Raw genomic sequence first — 20,468 nt, forward strand, 5'->3', positions numbered from 1 at the left:
TCTCCGCAGGCATTGTGACACTCTGGGAGCTTGTGCAGATCTGTCAAAGGCGGAGGACCTGGCAGCATGTATGGGTCCGCGGTCCCTGCGTGTTGTCTGTTAACTCTTACACCGCTGGAGGTCCTCCCTAACATCTGAGGAGCATGTTCGCCTGAGGGACTATTAGTATACAGAGACTGGTCCAGCAGAGGAGGAACCCTTTCCTCAGAGGATCATCGCTCCTGACCTCGACGGGTGTGAAGGTCCCTTCCTGGAGTGCCGGGGCGAGGCGGAGATGGACTTTGGGACAGTGTCAGGAAAGCTGCTCTACAGAGCCAGTGTTAAGGTTTTAAATAAGAAAAAACTGAGTGGGAGGGTAGACACCGCATGGAGAAATGTACTTGGTTTTAATAATGATATTAAACCAGTGTGGAAGGCACTGTACAAACCACCGTTACCAAAAAGAGCTGCCGACCTCCAGTGGAGGATTTTACATTGTATTCTCTCTGTGAACTCTTTTATTTCAGTTTTAAACCCTGATGTTACACACGACTGTCCTTTTTGTTCAAAGAGAGAAACTGTTTTTCATGCTTTTATTCACTGCTCCAGATTACAGTCATTGTTTGTGTTTTTATGGAGCTTTTTAAGGTTCTTTTACGTTGTTTTTACTGTTCGGTGTTTTATTTTTGGTTTTAAGTACGTTAGGAAACAAAGGTTCAGGTGCCAACTGGTCAACTTCATCTTCGGTCAAGCGAAGATGGCAATATACCTGAGCCGGAGAAACCAGATATTGCACAAAACGCTGACTGTGAGGCCACAACGATACTAAAAAGAATGATAAAATCAAGAATTTTAATTGATTTTCATTTTTACAAAAGTATGAACAATGTTGTTGTTTTAAATATGTGTGGAGTTGGGAGAATGCTTTGTGCTCTGTGGAGGAAGGAGAAATGAACTTTGCACCAGAGTTCAACTAATCACCCACGTTTTAATCAATGTAGAAACCATATTAACATCTTTATTTATTTATTTATTTATTTATTAAGTCACCATGAATTTTAATATGTGATTTGTGTAAATAAAGTGTTTGAAAAAGTCAAAGTCTCTCTCTCTCTCTCTCTCTCTCTCTCTCTCTCTCTCTCTCTCTCTCTCTCTCTCTCTCTCTCTCGCCCTCTCAGATTGACTCTGCTCCTGTATATGGTAATGTCTCAGCCATGACCTCTGACCCCACACAAACAGCCTCCCCAGAAGATCAGGACATGGTTCAGTACTCCAACGTTTTCAGCAAAAAACAGTGTATACAATGAGTGTGTCTGTTAGTGAGTGTGTCTGTTAGTGAGTGTGTCTGTGTGTGTGTGTGTGTGTGTGTGTGTGTGTGTGTGTGTGTGTGTGTGTGTGTGTGTGTGTGTGTGTGTGTGTGTGGATATTCTAAAGGAAAAAAATGGGTCGGTCAGAAATGGGTTTCTCTATAACAACGGGCCTCATTCATAAAAAACAAAAACATTTGTAGGTGAATTTTTTTGTAAGCAATTCTACAAAGTCTAATTAGTGTTTATGACAAAAATTAACAAAAGCAGAAAGAAACAAATCTATGAATTATAGCCAATAAAAACAGGAGTTTAAAATAAGCCTAAAGAAATGTTGATGTACAAAACTCAACGTATTGGTGCATTTGTTGTTCTGTTTGCCATTTTAAACATTTAGTTTTTTTCCAGGTTATGTAAGTAAATGAAGTTTTTTACTGATGTAGACATAAGTTTAAAAAATTCCATTTCTGCCTCTGAGAAATGTTCTTTCCCCATGTTCTTCCCTTTTTGTGCAGTTAGCTCCCATTGTGTGTGTGTGTGTGTGTGTGTGTGTGTGTGTGTGTGTGTGTGTGTGTGTGTGTGTGTGTGTGTGTGTGTGTGTGTGTGTGTGTGTGTGTGACACTAAATGCAAATAATTTGCAAATTGAGTGTAAATCTGGCAGAAATATTTAGTACACTTCGGCCCAACAATGCATTTATACACAACTTTGCTGTGTATAAATTTGGTTCAGAAATGTGAGAATGATGCAGTTTTTATTTTTAGAGAGAAAAATTTTTCCTTTAAATTTGTCTCTTCACAAATGAAAATGTCTGCACTTTTTTTAAACATTGCAGGAAGGAAGAAATCTACAACAACCTGAAATCCTAAGAATAAGGAGAGTCGAAACGGACCAGAAACTTCATCGTCTCCAGCTAATTTCTTGTGTTAAAATAAGGACCAGATATTACCAAAAAATAATGTATTAATGAATTGTAATTTATCTAAGTGATTTTTTATATTTAAAAATTAGATCTTTTTTTTAATCTCAGATTAAACCAAAGCCTTTTTATATGAAATTCTGTATTATTTGAAAATGTTTCTGTTATAATGTATTGTATTGGGAGACTTTTATTTTGTTTTGTTTGTTTGTTTTTACCATTTGTACGATTATATTGTTTGTTATTAGTGAACTTGCAGCTATATACAAGCAAAATGGAGGTTTATAAAAAAAAAACAAAAAAACTTACATACATTTATATACATTATAAACTTTCCATAGTAAAGACTTGTGTGTTAAGAGTGTTCTAGTATTCGGACTGGATTGCCAAGACCACCATTTTCATTTTGAATTGTGCAACATTTACATTAGATTCAAGTGTTTCCTCAAAGACAATGGGTTCTTTTCTGGATAATTAAGGTTTATTGGTTGACCCAATTAAGTCAATATCACCAAGAGCACTTAAAGACCGGACGCTCTATTGAAACTGTAATAGTCACTGGAACTGGAAACTATTAACATCATCTTTCCTTTCTCACTTGTCATGATGACAGCTTCTGTAGAAGATTGTAACTTGAGAGCCTTGCAAGAAGTCACTATTTCACAGAAAGACAGACAAATAATTCAGTTACTTGGCAGAAAAAAATAATCGCATGTACATTTCTTATTACAGTGAACACACAGGATGACAGCAGATCTCAGCTCTTTTAATGTCATTTCATGTTCACATAAAGTGTGAAACCGCCCTGAGGCCCATCTGCAGTTCTTCAGCAGTAATAGCAGCAGTTTCACACACACTTTTTTTTTTCCGAGCAACTGATGGTGTGGACTAACCATCTCTCTCTCTCTCTCTCTCTCTCTCTCTCTCTCTCTCTCTCTCTCTCTCTCTCTCTCTCTCTCTCTCTCTAATTACTGAAATATGCTGAATCAGCTCGTTTTCTTCCTTAGTTGTGAGTGTATGTAATGTATTGCGATATCCCAGCATCCCCAACTTTACTGTACATAAGACTTTTGTGATGTGGTTTGCTTGGAGCTAAACTTTCTCATGTAACTCCAGTGTAATTAATGTGTGTTTGAGGTGTTTTTAGATCACATAACACTTCTCTGAGCCCATTGTAACAGCAGTTATTCTACTTTAGTTAAGTCTGCCACCAAAATGAAAAGGGTTGTCTTTATGACTGTTAACACATATTGAAACAAGGGTTTATAACCACTAGTGTTCCTGGTTTGTCAGTTGTCACGAAGGGCTTCTGTGAGCGTCATGTAGTGGTATGAACCACTGATACCCTTGTCTTCTCATGAAACAAAGTACTCTATTTATTCAAGTAAATAAGGAAGGAAACAATTGAATCTGCTTTCCATTTCAGCGCAAACAACGTAACAGACGAGAGCTTTCTGGAAGAAAGGTCAGCATTTTACATACTTTTTGTACTTTATTCATTATGTGTTACATTAATATACTGTTAAAGTTGCCAGTTTACAACGTGATGGTTGTTTTACTCTCTGCGTGTACGTTTACTAATAGCACAGAGGTCGTGAAAAAGTTTTGAAAAATGCTCGCTCGTTATTTTTGCAGTAGTAGCTTGTTATTTTGACTCGTTATTTCAAGATATGAGGTCTATATTTCACCAAATGTGTAATTTGTACTTCAAATTTTAACGTCACACATCCTTTCAGCTCACTTACTGTTAGACGTTATAGAATACAGCTAAGGAAGAGTGATGATTTATCACTGAGTTTAGTAACTTATCAAAGACTCTTCATTATGCCATCTCAGGTTTTCCCGAATATTTAACAGTTAAGGTAACCACAATGTATGTTATTATTCCAACAGTTTATCTGTTATGAGTCAAAATAATGGAATGAGTTCAAATAATGATAGCTCTTTGAAATGATGACAAATTAAGTCATTTAACCCCAGAGTAGGTGTAGGTGCAGGTAATCAGCTTAGTAACGCCCTCGCACAGGTCATCAGCCTACAGGTGCTGTACCTGGCCTCGCTTCTTTATAAGCCTATAGCGAATACCTGACGTTGTGAAGTTGAGAAGAGAAACATATATATAGAAAGTAAAGGAAGTTATAAGTAGAAAAAGAAATTCTTAGAAGTAAGAAAAAAGAGGTCTGAATTCACTATAAATATACAGGTCCTTTAAGTAAAAAGTGATTTGCACCATTCTCATTTTGTGTCTTTAAATTGAAAGTAATAGGTCTGTTCTGTGCTACAAAATGATATTTTTGTAATAAATGCATGACAAAATGAAAATATTACATATTATTGCATACATATGGGGTACATAAAGAAAATGTAAAATGGATTTTTAAAATCCATTATAAAATATACAATCCTAATTGTTAGTTGATAAACAATTTCAGATCATTTGAGCATGATGTAATGAAGAGAGAAAATAAAGTTCAACCAATTTTACTGGAATTTTGGAATAATCCCTCTTTAATATCACCATATCTGGCAACATTATTGCACCGGTGGCATATTTAATCCATCATAAAATGAAAATTTTAAAATGTTAGTTGATAAAACTCACTCAGATCACTTCATAACGATCAACTCCAGGCTCTAATTAAAATCAACCAATTTTAATGTGGAATTTTTTAATAATTCATATTCAAAGTCACCACATCTTCCAATATAATTGTGGCATTTTAATCCCTTATAAAATGTTAATTAATAAAACCATCTCACATCACAACAGGATGATGTACCATAGATCTGTATTGTACAGGTCTATTTTTTTATTTTTATTTTTTTTATTGTATCTACATTTAGATTTTTACCATTTTACTATTTTTCCTTATACTTCTACTTCACTAAAATAAGGAACAGTCATAAAACAAATTTCACTACATGTCATATTGTGTATGTTTATGTAGGTGAGATATAATATTTTAATTTGAATTATTATTTTATAAATGGATTACAGACATTGTAATTTAAATGAAAATGACCTTAAAATTTCACAGTAAAACTGCCTGATATTTGTTTTGAGTATAGAGTCGATCATTATGAAGTAATCTGAGTGAGTTTTATCAACTAACATTAAAATTTTATAATTAATTAATTAACTGTATTTCATTGTATGTATTTGTGCCTCCTGGTACAATTATACTATATATATATGATGACTTTGAATAGGAATTATTTAAAAATTCCACAGTAGAATTGCCTGATATTTATTCTGAACATAGGGTTGGTTAGTCAACTAACATTTAAATTTTTCTTTCTATGATGGGATTAAATTGTGCCCACTAGCGCAATTATATTGACAAATATGGTAAATTTGAATAGGAAATAGATTTGTAAAGTTCGTCGCAACAAGCTTTGATGGACATACCTGTAAGGGACAGTGTTACTGTTGGAAGCAAGTAGACAGAAAGCTAGGGTGCCAAAACATTTGGAGGTAAGTGGAGACGAGCATGAGATGTCATTCGAATACTCTTGAGGAAGTTCTCCTCATTGTGCTGAGTGTTTTGATATGTCACAAGTCCATGTTGTGCTAATTTTTAATTTTCACGTGACATCACGTGACATCATCAGAATACCTGTGAGGAAGTTCCCCTCATTGTGAGTGGTTTGATATGTCACATGTCCATGTTACAAAAAGTTTTTTGATTTAGCATTTATTGGGGGCGGGGCTGCGGCACTACCGAGATGCCAGTCAGTACACCAGTTTAAAACTTTGTTCAGATTATCACCCTAAAGGAGCTGGCCGAGTTTGGTGTAGATAGTTCGAAAGCTAGTCAAGTTATAAACCTCTAAAATTTATAATGGGAGTCTATGGGGAAAAATGGCCACTTTGAGACTCGGTACAGGAAGTAAATTTTTGTCTAACCTTAAAGGCATATTCACAGATTGGAGTTTCCCGAGTCAAGTTCGAGTGTATGCACTGTTTAAACGTGTGTTCTCAACTTCTCACTGATACTTTTGTGATTCGCGGAGTTTGGACAAGTTTTATAGCCTTGATATTGTTTCTTATCCAAAAGTCGTGACAGAAAAAACTCTTTACCCCCAACCTGAAACCTCTTCCCCTGTCACAATCACATCATAATCAAAATTAATAACTAGGCTTAAAAGAAAATGTATATGTAAGGGAATCAAGTTTAACAATACCATGTAATATTGCTCCAAATATCATCTATAATGGTGTGTGCAATAGCATGTATAACTTTCATTAAGTTGGTCATTTACTTATATATATATACCCACAGTTTTGATCTTAGGCTTTTCATTAATCAGCATTGACTAAAACTAGACTAAAATTAAAAGACTTTTAGTCGACTAAAACTTGACTAAGATACTTCGAGTTTTCTTTTGACTAAAACTAGACTAAAATGACGAGACATTTAGTCGACTAAAACTTGACTAACAAAAAAAAGACATGTGAATGACTAAATATGACTAAAACTAACAAGGACATTAGGCACAAGACTAAGACTAAGACTAATTAAAAAATAAGTGACAAAATTAACACTAGCTGGCGGCCATACCCCCTGTCTCCCAGCAACACACCAGAGAATTCACCTGTCAGCACAAAATCTCATCATTACTACCTCATAAACACAGTGATATTCTTGACACAGCCATGATGTAAAATCTGTTTAAAACTTTGTGATAGACGCTAATAGCCATCATGTGCTGTTGCTGCTGCACTGGAGCCTTCACCCTATCACATTTAATCAGATTCATATTGATGCTGTAGACAAGACATGCCAGGCCTACAGTATGCCTTTGATGGAGTGCTCACTGGATCAGCATCGTCTGGTGATTGTGCTGGTGGCTCTAACAGTAACACAGTTCAAAAGCTGGGGCCCAACACAATTCAAAAGCTGGGGCCCAACAGACTCCGACTGACAACTTAAGTTACAAAGGTTTTTAAAACTGTTTTGGTTGCCTTGTGTCTCATGTTTCTGTTCAAATCAGAAATAAAATAAATATACTCAGAAAAACTGAAAAGAATAGGCCTAATTTACTGTGGGCCTAAAATACAACCTATTTACAGTCTGTGAATCACAAAAGTATCAGTGAGAAGTAGAGAACACTCGTTTAAACAGTGCATACACTCGAACTTGAGTGCACATCACATGTTTTACTTTACTGATACTGCATTTAATCGTAATGCAAAGACCGGTCATCGGGACATCAGCTGTCATGTACAATAAAAGCGCCTGTGCAGCGACAGGAAATATCATTTAACACAAAAAGCCGCCTAGACGGTGGACTTGTGCTCAGGCTTTTTTTTTTTGTTTTTTTTTTGAGCGGACGAATTCTTTCTTGAGCAACAGCAAGAAGCCGCAAAATCTTTCTGAATACTTTAAAGGCGTAACAGCTGATGAAAAAGCAGAGACAATTGTGGACGAAATGAAGAGACATTTTATCTTAGTTTTTATTTTATACAAAACATGTTATTATTTATGAACTAACAATTAGGATTGTATATTTTATAATGGATTTAAAAAGCCTTTTTGCACCTCATTTGTGATATGCAATTATTTTTATAATTTGTAATATATAAATAAGCCTTTCTCCTCATAAATACTGTGAATGGTTTTGTATTCATTTTGTCATTTATTTATTACAAAAATATCGTTTTGTAGTAATTTATGTAATCACCCAATATAATTCATATATCTCCCATTCGGATACAAACAGGGTTTTATACTGCGCCTATACACTCAGAGCCAAACAGAACAATTTTCTGTCTACATTTCTGACTGAAGTAAGAATCTGTTTTATTATTTTATTGATATGATTATAGAAAAAGTATCACTGTATTAATGTGCATACTTACTACTAAATCTAATCTCTTTTTAAGGGGTGATGCAGCCATGCTGATTAAAAAAATGCACTTTTCACTAGCGCTAATTCTCATGTTTATGACAGGTAAGCTTCTATAAGCATTTCTATATTACTTTACAGTCTCCTCTGAAAGTATTGAAGTGACAAGGCCAATTTCAGTTTCTTTCAGTGTTCTCTTCAGGAGGTGAAATGCTGTTCAGGTGGGTTAAAGTCTGGTGATTGTCTTTTGGGGATTGTCACTTTACTTTATCCTCCTGTTAAAGTAATTTGTTGTGTTTTAAATCATTGTGTAAATCATTTGCACAACAAGGTTCCTCTCTATTCATTTCTCTGCATTTCTCAGTAATCTTCAGACAGAATGCTTCTGTTGATTTCTGAAGTCATTCTGCTGCTACCGTCATGAGTTAGATCATCATTAAAGATTAGTGAGAATGTTCCAGAAGCAGCCATGCAAGCCCGAGCCATGACACCACCACCATGTTTCACAGATGAGCTTTGGATCAAGAGCAGATCCTTTCTTTCCTCACACTTTGGCCTTTCATCTTAGCTTCAGAAATTTTATGTGTTTCTTTGTGAAATCGGTCCTTCTGATTCTTACTGATGATTGGTTTGCATCTTGTGGCATGGTCACAATATTTCTGCTCTTCTTATTCTTCCAGTGTTGAATTGTGACACCTTCATCCCTGCCCTGTGGAGGTCATTGGTGATGTCACTGATTGTTGTTTCTGGATTTTTCTTCACAGCTCTCAGTATTTGTCATCAGTTGCCTTTGGTTTTTCTTAACTGACCTGTTCGATCTGTAGTCGTTCGTCTTCAAGTGGTTTCTCTTCAGGACATTCTTGTATTGGCTACACCAAATGTTTGTGCAATAGCTTTGATTTCCCCAATTTTTTTTTCCCCAACTTCAAAATGTCTCGCTTCTCTCCTATAGACAGCTCTCTGGTTTCCATTGTGGTTCATCAACAAATACGTCTTCACTATTGAAACCCTGGGCTCAATGCATGAGTAGACATTCAGAGCAAATAATTATCAGGGAAGTTTGAGGTCCGGTGTGGGTGCAGGTTTTCATTATAACCAGACAGAAGGTCCACACCTCGACCTTGATAGCCGAGAACAACTGAATAAATATGTGGATTAAAGTGCGACTCCTGCTTAACAGGAACGAAAACCTGCACCCGCACATGCCCTTTGTGGATATAATTGGACAACCCTCCAATTCAACCAGTTGTTGTGTTCAATCCAACAGGTCACATCTGGGCAGTAAGAGAGCCTTGTCAGTTACATGTTCAAATATATTTCATCAATTGAAAAATAGGTGTGTTCAAGCAAAAGGTCCAATGTTCTAAGTTGTTTAAAACATCTAGATGTGAAAATCAGGAAATGAAAGCTAAAATTCTGATCCATCAGCTCATCTATTAAACCCAAACCTAAATGTCTTTTGTTTATCACAAAAATAACTGTAAGACTGTATGTTACTTTCTGTTTCTGTGTATAATGTAATGTACTTGATTTCGGTTGATATCTGATAGATGTTAACAGCTAGTGTATCCCAGCTGTCTTCTTATTAATCTCCCCTATAATCTGGTGTCACCCAGTAGAAGATAAGCCTAGTTTATTCCTCATATAAAATCTTATGTAGATTTATTTCTCTCGCCTCTGGGGTTTTAAATTTACATCCGGATTTCTGTAAAGCTGCTTTGTGATGGTGTCTGTTGTTAAAATTGCACTAAATTGTTGAGATAAGTAATTTTGGATTATTAATATTTGATTATACTGACAGCTTGAGCTGGGAGTGAGCCAAATTGTTTTACAGGCAAAAGGTGAGCAGATTCAATAGTAAACTCACATATTCGATGGATTTGTCCTGTGTGTGTGTGTGTGTGTGTGTGTGTGTGTGTGTGTGTGTGTGTGTGTGTGTGTGTGTGTGTGTGTGTGTGTGTGTGTGTGTGTGTGTGTGTTCCAGGTGTTCAGGCTCAGCACAGTGTAACTTTCTCCTCTCAGAGTCTCTGTGTTGTTATTGGATCTACAGTAATTATTCCCTGTACATTTACACCTGGTCACTCTGGAGTCACAGAGAGACAGTGGTATCAAGTCCAGAGCTCTGAAGGAGAACCACAAGACCTGAGCAAAGATCCAGAATATTCAGGACGTGTGTCTGTAAACACCTGGGGGTCTGTCTGTAGTCTGACAGTGAGTAATGTGAGAGTGAGTGACTCTGGAGTTTATAACTTTAGATATAAAACATGGAGCAGTGACTGGATATCAGCTTCATCTGGAGTTCAACTGACTGTTACAGGTAACACACACATACACACACACACACACACACACACACACACACAAACATACACACACGTTATTGTCTACACCGCTCTCCTCCAGTGTGTAAGTGTCAGAATAAATCTGTCCTTCAGCATCCAACCAACGATGTGCACAAATATAAATTTAAATAAGCTCTCTTGTGATGATTCTCATAATTTTCAATAGTAAGTGACCACCAGGTTCCATGGGTTTAACTTTTGTGGGGGTTTTTTTTTTTTGCTTGTTTTTGTTTGGTTTATTTGTTTGGTTTAATTTACAGTGGTAAATAAATATAATGAGAGAATCAAGAGTCATAAATGGGTCAATTTAAGTGTTAAAAATAAAAATAATAATAGTATAAATAATAATTAACCCTTCAATTAACTCCAAGTATTTGAGAACCTCTGATGTATTCAGTGGTAGTGTTTAATAAGTACACTGTATCTACCCTGTACCCTGAACCTATAATTATCTCAGGGATGGACACACAGATTTTGTGTGCAGCCTGGTAGTTTTTTGTTCATATCTGTCTCATGTATAGAAGTGAGAAGTGCTTTCTAGAAAAGAGAGAAGAAAACATGGACATAACTTCTTACTCTACTATAAATGTTTTCATATGGTTTCATATGGTTTCATATGGATTTTTAAGTTCTTAAAAATAACATGTTGCGCTGCGCTGTTGCTGTAGAGCTTCTTTATCAGCCGAGGTATGAGCTGTCTGATGCAGGAACAAATTTTACTAGCCAGTGATTTTATCACTCATCACTTTATTGTTGAGCATATTGAGAAAATTTAACTTGTCAAAGATACAGTCATCATATACTCACATGCTCAAGATTCTGTATTACGAGGTAACTAATTCTCTGTATGTTACATCATATTAGCCCAAAACCACTCAGAACATGCAACTGAGCAGAAACCTGGAGTTTTTAACGTTCTCAATCTAAATGATGGATTTATCATGTTTTCCCACCATAATAGCATTCATTTATAGGAATTTACTGCTGTCTCTGTGTGTTTCAGGTGTACTGGGTAAACAGTGTTGGGGTGTGACTTACACTTCTGAACGTGTGTGTGCTCTAAAAAACACATCAGTTGATCTTTCCTGCTCTTATAAATATCCTGCAGTTCACACAGTGAAAAAATCAGTGTGGTTTACTAAAGAGTTTTATGTTGAGCCTGAGGATGTGAGAGAGGATGAAGAGTATCAGGGCCGAGTGCAGTACACACAGAGCTCCCCGAATGACTGTAGTATGAGAATCACTAACCTGAGAGAGAGAGATGCTCGAACATACAAGTTCAGATTCCACACTGATGATCCTGCAGGAAAATACACCGGACAACCTGGAGTCTCTCTGTCTGTCACAGGTAATGCTGCATGAAATATTAAAGTTAACTATAAACATATTTTACATTTGAAAATAACATTAAACCATGCTTATTGTTTGCAGATCTGAAGGTTACAGTATCAGACTTGGACAACTGGAATAAGAAGCTGAGCTGCATCACCACCTGCACTCTGTCTAACAAACCCACTTACATCTGGTACAAGAACGGACAGCGTGTTACTGACCAGGAGAGAAATGAACAGTATGTCAGTAGTCGGGATGCAGGCAGCTACTCATGTGCTGTAAGAAGACATGAGGAACTTCGCTCTCCTGCTGTCTGTAAGAAACTTTAAACTTCACTCACTCTCTCATTGTCTCACTGGCAGCTTTTGTTAGATTACAATAAAATCACATGTAGTGATACATAACTGAGTGACCTTTAGTTATAGATTTCTATTAGTTATAGATTTCTAACTAATTTTGTGTGTTTCAGGTGTTTTTGATGAGAAGAACTGCTGGAGTGTGACTTACTCCACCCAGACTATCTGTGGTCTAATTAGCTCATCAGTGGACATACACAGTTATTACACCTTCCCTAATAAATACAAGGTCATGAAAATGTTCTGGTTTATTAAACAGCAGGTTGATGTTGAGACTGAAGATGTAAAACACGATGAGGATTATCAGGGCCGAGTGCAGTACACACAGAGCTCCCAGAATGATTGTAGTATGAGAATCACTAACCTGAGAGAGAGAGACGCTCAAACATACAGGTTCAGATTCTACACTGATGATCCTAAATTAAAATACACTGGACAACCTGGAGTCTCTCTGTCTGTCACAGGTAATGCTGCATGAGAAACCTTTTTTTGTTCTTATAGGTAAACAGTTACACATATTCTACATTTGAAAATAACACCAATCCATTCTAATTGATTGCAGATCTGAAGGTTACAGTATCAGACTCGGGTAGCGGACAAATCGATCTGAGCTGCATCACCACCTGCACTCTGTCTAACAAACCCACTTACATCTGGTACAAGAACGGACAGCGTGTGTCTGAGTGTAAATCTGCCTCCTGCTCTGTAGCTGCAGTCGGTGGTGCGGTCAGTTACAGCTGTGCTGTTGAAGGCCATGACAGTCTCCTCTCTCCTCCAGTGTGTGAGTGTGGATTTTACTCTCCTCATTCAGAGTCCATCTACATCTCTATCAAACACTGATCCTGAACACACAGCAGCTGATTCAGGTGTTTTATTTCTGTTCAGATTCCCCTAAAAACACCACAGCAGTGGTTCTTTCCTCTGGAGACACAGTGGAGGGGGATTCAGTGACTCTGAGCTGTAGCAGTGATGCAAACCCTCCTGTTCTCACCTACTCCTGGTTTAAACAGAGTTCAGCTGCAGACACACTGCTGATAACAGGCCAGAATTACAGCATCAGTAACATCAGCTCCCAGCACACAGGACTGTACTACTGCACTGCTCACAACCAGCTGGGACACCACGACTCTACACCAACACACCTGGATGTGTTCTGTATGTACCACTGTTTTTATTTATTTTTTGCTCCATACCAATGTTCCTACAGTATGCATGTTATGTAAGTGTCATGCCTTGATTAACATGCATTCATGCTAAATAGTATGTGAAAATACTTGTTAGTGTGATATGCACTAAATATTTCAGTAATGCAGCTCAGCCTTGCAGCACATAAGGTCTAGACTAAAAAATCCCTGACACAAAGAATTAAATCACTTTTGCCTGCTTACAATCTACCATACCATACTCTATTCTGCTTCATGTTGGCATATGAGTTCTCCAGCAGTGCAGGTGCCACTATTAATATTTAATGATAATTTCCACAACTATAGTTAGAGGAAAGATGCTCCATAAAGATAGCTATTTTGAAATGATTTGGCTTCAGCACATAGTGTGTTCACCCTATTGTCATGTTCACTACACAGCAAGCAAAACCTCCCTGCAGCATCTCCACATTAAGGCATTAAAGGTCTTGATATACTTCTGGAGGATTAGATGTTCATATGGCTTCACATCACAGCCGCAGACTTTGCAGAGGTTTTGCAGGCAGTGTCACACGATGGCAGCTATGTGAAATCCGACAAGCACAATATACGACAAACTCCTGATCAGAACATTTGTCTACACAGCTACAATAAAAACACAGACACAGTATGCAAGCTTGGGTGTTTGTGAGGTTGTTTTCTGATATGTGTTTAATATGATAATCTATCCAATCAGATTCCCCTAAAAACACCAGAGCAGTGGTTCTTCCCTCTGGAGACACAGTGGAGGGGGATTCAGTGACTCTGAGCTGTAGCAGTGATGCAAACCCTCCTGTTCTCACCTACTCCTGGTTTAAACAGAGTTCAGCTGCAGACACACTGCTGATAACAGACCAGAATTACAGCATCAGTAACATCAGCTCCCAGCACACAGGACTGTACTACTGCACTGCTCACAACCAGCTGGGACACCACGACTCTACACCAACACACCTGGATGTGTTATGTATGTGACACCCCTTAATATGAATGTACTCATAAAAAAAACAATAGTTATATATACAGGCATGGGGGTAAAAACAAAGAACACATTAGTTTAATAACAATAACCTCAAGTGACAACAAAAAAATAAGGTTTCAACATGTAGACATTATTTCTCAAAAAGTAAACTAATATTTAGAAACCAAGTGGGGGAAAAGTAAGTATCTGGCAGCAAGATGTTAGCAGCAGATCCTTTAAGTTTTCTATGGTGTGTCCATGGATCAGACTTTTTGTTCAGCACATCCCACAGATGCTCGATTGGATTGAGATCTGGGGAATTCGGAGCCCAAGTCAACACCTCAAACTCCTTGTTGTGCTCCTCAAACCATTCCTGAACCATTTTTGCTTTGTGGCAGTGTGCATTATCCTGCTAAAAGGGGCCACAGACATCAGAAAATACCATGTCTATGAAAGGGTGTACAACAATGCTTTAGTGATGGCAAGACCCAAGGTTTCCCAGTATCCCATTGCCTCCACCAACTTGCCTTTTTCCCATAGTGCATCATGGTGCTATGTGTTCCCCAGGTGAGTGATGCACACACACCCGGCCATCCATGTGATGCAAAAGAAAACATGATTCATCAGACCTGGCCACCTTCTTCCACTGAACCATGCTACAGTTCTGATATTAACATGCCCATTGTTGCCACTTTCCACATTGGACAGGGGTCAGCATGGGCAACCTGACTGGTCTGTGACTATGCAGCAGCCCCATACGCAACAAACTATGATGCACTGTGTATTCTGACACCTTTCCATCAGAACCAGCATGAACTTCTTCAGCAATCTGAGCTACAGTAGCTCATCTATTTGATTGGACCACACGGGCCAGCCTTCGCTTCCCACCATTAATAGTTGCTTTGAGAAAATGTGAGACAAGAGCTGCAGGTTTGTAGATGTTCTGACCCAGTTTTCTAGCCATCATAATTTGGCCCTTGTCAAACTCGCTCAAATTCTTATGATAGCCCAATTCTCCTGCTTCTAACACATAAACTTTGAGAGGAAAAAAATGCACTTTTTTCCTAATGTATCCCACCCAATAACAGGTGCTGTGATGGAGATAATCAGTATTATTCACTTCAATCTGTCAGTGGTCATAATGTTATACCTGATTGGTGTATATCTGAGAAACTTTGTCTCTCTCTTCTTTACAACATTTTTTCAGTTCAGTGATGTTTGAGGCCATTTGTTTACAGCACAACAAACAAATGAGTTCAGGTCTGAACTCTAACTTGCTCGTTCCAATCCCTTTGACATTGTCCTCTTTTTGACATGGATTTTCTGCTGTGTTTGGGATCACTGTCTTGTTGGCCTCACATTTGTCTCAATGACTTTAAGCTTCCCGGTCCAGTGGCTACAAAATGAGCAAAAATTATCACGTCTCCTCCACCATTCTTGACCGGTGGAGTGATGTGTTGGTTTGTGGTGCTGCGCACGTTGATCAAAGATATCCAGCGTGATCTCAATCCAAAGGATATGGTTCTAAACAGATTAAGGAGGGAAGGGTTTTTTCCTAGCCATACTTTCTTACTTTCTATAACCGCCTCACAGACTGATGAGCAGCAAAAGTCTGCTATGAGGTTATGGCTGATGTCCTTTCCTCTTGGCATGCTGTAGACATATACAATATGTCTTGAAGGTTTGTGAACCCTTTGGAAATTTCTACATTTCTGCATAAATATGACCCAAAACATCACAGATTTTCACACAAGTCCTAAAAGCAGTCACTGTGAACCAAGTCAAACAAATCAGGCAAATATATTATATGTGGTAATTTTTTTATTCAGGGAAATGTTCCAATATTAGATCTATGTGAGTGGCAAAAGTATGTGAACCTCTAGGTTTAGTATTTAATTTCAAGGTCAAATGACAGTTTATCTGTTTTCAATCAGTGGGATGACAATCAGGTCTCCTTGAGTTCCCTGTTTTATTCAAAGAACAGATATACTGTATATATACAGTAAGTCTGATATTCACAACATATGTTTGAGGAAGTGGATGCAGGCAGAAACAAGGAAGATTTCTCAGAACTTAAAAAAAAAGAGTTATTGTTGCTCATCTTCCTGAAAAAAAGGTTACAAAATCTTCTCTAGAGAATTTGGACTCCACAAATCTATAGTCACACAGATTCTGTATAAATGGAGGAAGTGTAAGACCATTACTACCCCCCCCCAGAAGAGGTCCAAAATCAAAATAGTCTGTTGGGTTAGAACGGAACCCAGGGTGACGTCTAAGCAACTAAAGGCCTCTTTTACTTTGCCCTTGACGTTTTCCCCAAATGGTTTCTGAATGTCGGTTGTGTTTATGGGAACAACTTTTTTTTTTCTTTTTTGGTCACCTGAGGTTATTTATAATAAAATCTATACTCAGCATCTCTACAGGACTCAGGTCTCACAGTCTTCAGTTTACTTCTTAAGGTGTTGTTTTACTTCCACATGGCTTCACATAATTGCAGACAAAACTAACAACCACAGATGGTGTGCAGTAATTTTGCTTAGGCACGTGGGAGCTGTGATCTCAGTGAACATACTATACAACAAATAATGTGATTGGACAAATTGAGAGAGTGAGTGACCTTGGGGTTTGTCCACCAAGCCACATTTAGATTTGCTGAAAGTAATATTTCACTCTTCCTCTTTTGTACAGTACATTTCTTTTCTAGCTGCTCTTACTTGTGGATTGCTTTCTTTCATTGTTATTATGAAATGTAAACCAATATTTAGAAACCAAGTGGGGAAAAAGTAAGTATCTGACACCAAGATGTTAGCAGCAGATCCTTTAAATTTTCTATGGTGTGTCCATGGATCGGACTCGTTTGTTCAGCACATCCCACAGATGCTCGATTGGATTGAGATCTTGGTAAATTGGAGGCCAAGCCAACATCTCAAACTCCTTGTTGTTTCCTGAGTCAATAACTCCTGAGCTAAATGCTGTTACTAAACAAATAACACCTTTTCTATCGTAGTAATGTAGAGAGGCAGTTACAACCGTGTTTTGCTAGTAACAGCGTTTACTGTAGCTCAGGAGTTATTGACTCGGGAACTCCAACCTGTGAATATGTGGCCGACTTCCCGCTCCTTCAATTCTCTCCAGCGCTGGAAAGCTGATCCTATATTAACACGTCCTACTTGTTGCATTATCGTAAGCCTTTCTTTGCTTTCTTTCTTTGTTTTTATCCTCCATGTCAATGTTAAAAATGCTTTCTGCTAACGTCACACATGCGCACTGAAAACTCTCTCCCGCCCCTTTCTGCTCATTGGCTACACGTTTGTTTTGATTTTTGTTTTGATTTTTAGTTTGTGGTCCCGACTCAGTTTTCTGAAGCATTTCTCAAACATTGGAGACCCTACCTTTAACCCGTTCGGCAGTTTCATTGATCTAATGAAAGCTTCATGTCGCCAAAAATAAGCACGTCACAGAATGTTTTTTTTTTTTGAAGAAAAAAAAAAATTGAAAGCTGGAAAAATCCATTATATTAGGCGCTTCATTGTTTAAGCCGCAAGGTTCAAAGCATGGGAAAAAAGTTATAGTCCGGAGAATACGGTATTATTCACTTCAATCTGTCAGTGGTCATAATGTTATACCTGATCGGTGTATATCTGAGAAACTTTGTCTCTCTCTTCTTTACAACATTTTTTCAGTTCAGTGATGTTTGTAGGATTAGTTTTTAAATCCACTAAACAAATCTATAGTCAGACAGATTCTGTATAAATGGAGGAAGTGTAAGACCATTACTACCCTCCCCAGAAGCAGTCCAAAATCAAAATAGTCTGTTGGGTTAGAACGGAACCCAGGGTGACGTCTAAGCAACTAAAGGCCTCTTTTACTTTTGTTAATGTTAATGTTTAGCTACCAGGTGAAGACTGAACAACCTTGGTGTGCACAGCAGAGTTGCAAGGAGAATGCCACTAATGTCCAAAAAGAACATTGCTGCCCTTGACATTTTCCCCAAATGGTTTCTGAATGTTGGTTGTGTTTATGGGAACAACTTTTTTTTTCTTTTTTGGTCACCTGAGGTTATTTATAATAAAATCTAGGGTTAGGGTTACTCAGCATCTCTACAGAACTCAGGTCTCACAGGCTTCAGTTTACTTCTTGAGGTGTTGTTTTACTTCCACATGGCTTCACGTAATTGCAGACAAAACTAACAACCACAGATGGTGTGCAGTAATTTTGCTTAGGCACGTGGCAGCTGTGATCTCTGTGAACATACTATACAACAAATAATGTGATTGGACAAATTATACATAACGGCCTCAGTGAACCACAGAGAGTGAGTGACCTTGGGGTTTGTCCACCAAGCCACATTTATATTTGCTGAAAGTAATCTTTCACTCTTCCTCTTTTGTACACTATATTTCTTTTCTAGCTGCTTTTACTTGTGGCTTGCTTTCTTTCATTGATAATTGAGGTTAAATTTATCATCAGTTGATGTTTATATTAGTGATTTGTCTTATACTTATAGAATACAAGAGGTTTTCCATACTAATTGGATATTCAGGACTACCATGTTTCTTGTTTAGAAGCTCCTGTGTGTAAATTCATTCATAACCAGCTTCCTAAATGAGGCTTTTAATATTAAGACCTTGTGTCTGTTTTTAGATTCTCCTAAAAACACCAGAGCAGTGGTTCTTCCCTCTGGAGACACAGTGGAGGGGCTTTCAGTGATTCTGAGCTGTAGCAGTGATGCAAACCCTCCTGTTCTCACCTACTCCTGGTTTAAACAGAGTTCAGCTGCAGACACACTGCTGATAACAGACCAGAATTACAGCATCAGTAACATCAGCTCCCAGCACACAGGACTGTACTACTGCACTGCTCACAACCAGCTGGGACACCACGACTCTACACCAGCAAACCTGAATGTGTTATGTATGTGACACCCCTTAATATGAATGTACTCATAAAAATAGTTATATATACAGACGTGGGAGTAAAAACAAAGAACACATTACTGTAATAACAATAACCTCAAGTGACAAGAAAAAAATAAGGTTTCAACATGTAGACATTTTTTCTCAAAAAGTAAACCTATATTTACAAACCAAGTGGGGGAAAAGTAAGTATCTGGCACCAAGATGTTAGCTGCAGATCCTTTAAGTTTTCTAAGGTGCTTCCATGGATCGGACTTGTTTGTTCAGCACATCCCACAGATGCACGATTGGATTGAGATCTGGGGAATTCAGAGCCCAAGTCAACACCTCAAACTCCTTGTTGTGCTCCACAAACCCGTCCTGAACCATTTTTGCTTTGTGGCAGGGTGCATTATCCTGCTAAAAGGGGCCACAGCCATCAGAAAATACATGTATATGAAAGGGTGTACAACAATGCTTTAGTGAGGGCAAGACCCAAGGTTTCTCAGCATCCCAATGCCTCCACCAACTTGCCTTTTTTTCCCATAGTGCATCATGGTGCTATGTGTTCCTCAGGTGAGTGATGCACACACACCCGGCCATCCATGTGATGCAAAAGAAAACATGATTCATCAGACCTGGCCACCTTCTTCCACTGAACCATGCTACAGTTCTGATATTAACATGCCCATTGTTGCCACTTTCCACATTGGACAGGGGTCAGCATGGGCAACCTGACTGGTCTGTGACTATGCAGCAGCCCCATACGCAACAAACTATGATGCACTGTGTATTCTGACACCTTTCCATCAGAACCAGCATGAACTTCTTCAGCAATCTGAGCTACAGTAGCTCATCTATTTGATTGGACCACACGGGCCAGCCTTCGATCCCACCATTAATAGTTGCTTTGAGAAAATGTGAGACAAGAGCTGCAGGTTTGTAGATGTTCTGACCCAGTTTTCTAGCCATCATAATTTGGCCCTTGTCAAACTCGCTCAAATCCTTATGATAGCCCAATTCTCCTGCTTCTAACACAAACTTTGAGAGGAAAAAAATGCACTTTTTTCCTAATGTATCCCACCCAATAACAGGTGCTGTGATGGAGATAATCAGTATTATTCACTTCAGTCTGTCAGTGGTCATAATGTTATACCTGATTGGTGTATATCTGAGAAACTTTGTCTCTCTCTTCTTTACAACATTTTTTCAGTTCAGTGATGTTTGTAGGATTAGTATTTAATTTGGACTCCAAAAAATCTATACTTAGACAGATTCTGTAAAAACAGAGGAAGTGTAAGACCATTACTACTCTCCCCAAAAGCAAGACACGTAATAGTCTCTTGG

The 20,468-nt window shown here is 38.1% G+C and overlaps 1 protein-coding gene and 1 long non-coding RNA gene across 8 annotated transcripts in view; both read left to right on the forward strand.

The window, feature by feature from the left end:
* LOC113657015 (sialoadhesin-like) overlaps positions 1–20,468 on the forward strand; it is a 230,996-nt gene that overhangs the window by 79,535 nt on the left and 130,993 nt on the right. For all 7 annotated transcript variants that reach the window (XM_047812245.1, XM_047812238.1, XM_047812253.1 and 4 more), the window contains 3 exons: positions 12,970–13,239; positions 13,963–14,232; positions 18,871–19,140. In XM_047812245.1, the coding sequence (XP_047668201.1) occupies positions 12,970–13,239; positions 13,963–14,232; positions 18,871–19,140 (810 nt within the window). The remainder of the gene's footprint in view (positions 1–12,969; positions 13,240–13,962; positions 14,233–18,870; positions 19,141–20,468) is intronic.
* On the forward strand, positions 1,252–10,027 carry LOC113657092. The gene is made up of 4 exons (XR_007140427.1): positions 1,252–3,669; positions 7,929–7,995; positions 8,092–8,159; positions 8,235–10,027. It is a non-coding gene; the product is annotated as an uncharacterized LOC113657092 (long non-coding RNA).

This window comes from Tachysurus fulvidraco, chromosome 1 (genome assembly GCF_022655615.1).
Source record: "Tachysurus fulvidraco isolate hzauxx_2018 chromosome 1, HZAU_PFXX_2.0, whole genome shotgun sequence".
NCBI classification, from domain to species: domain Eukaryota; kingdom Metazoa; phylum Chordata; class Actinopteri; order Siluriformes; family Bagridae; genus Tachysurus; species Tachysurus fulvidraco.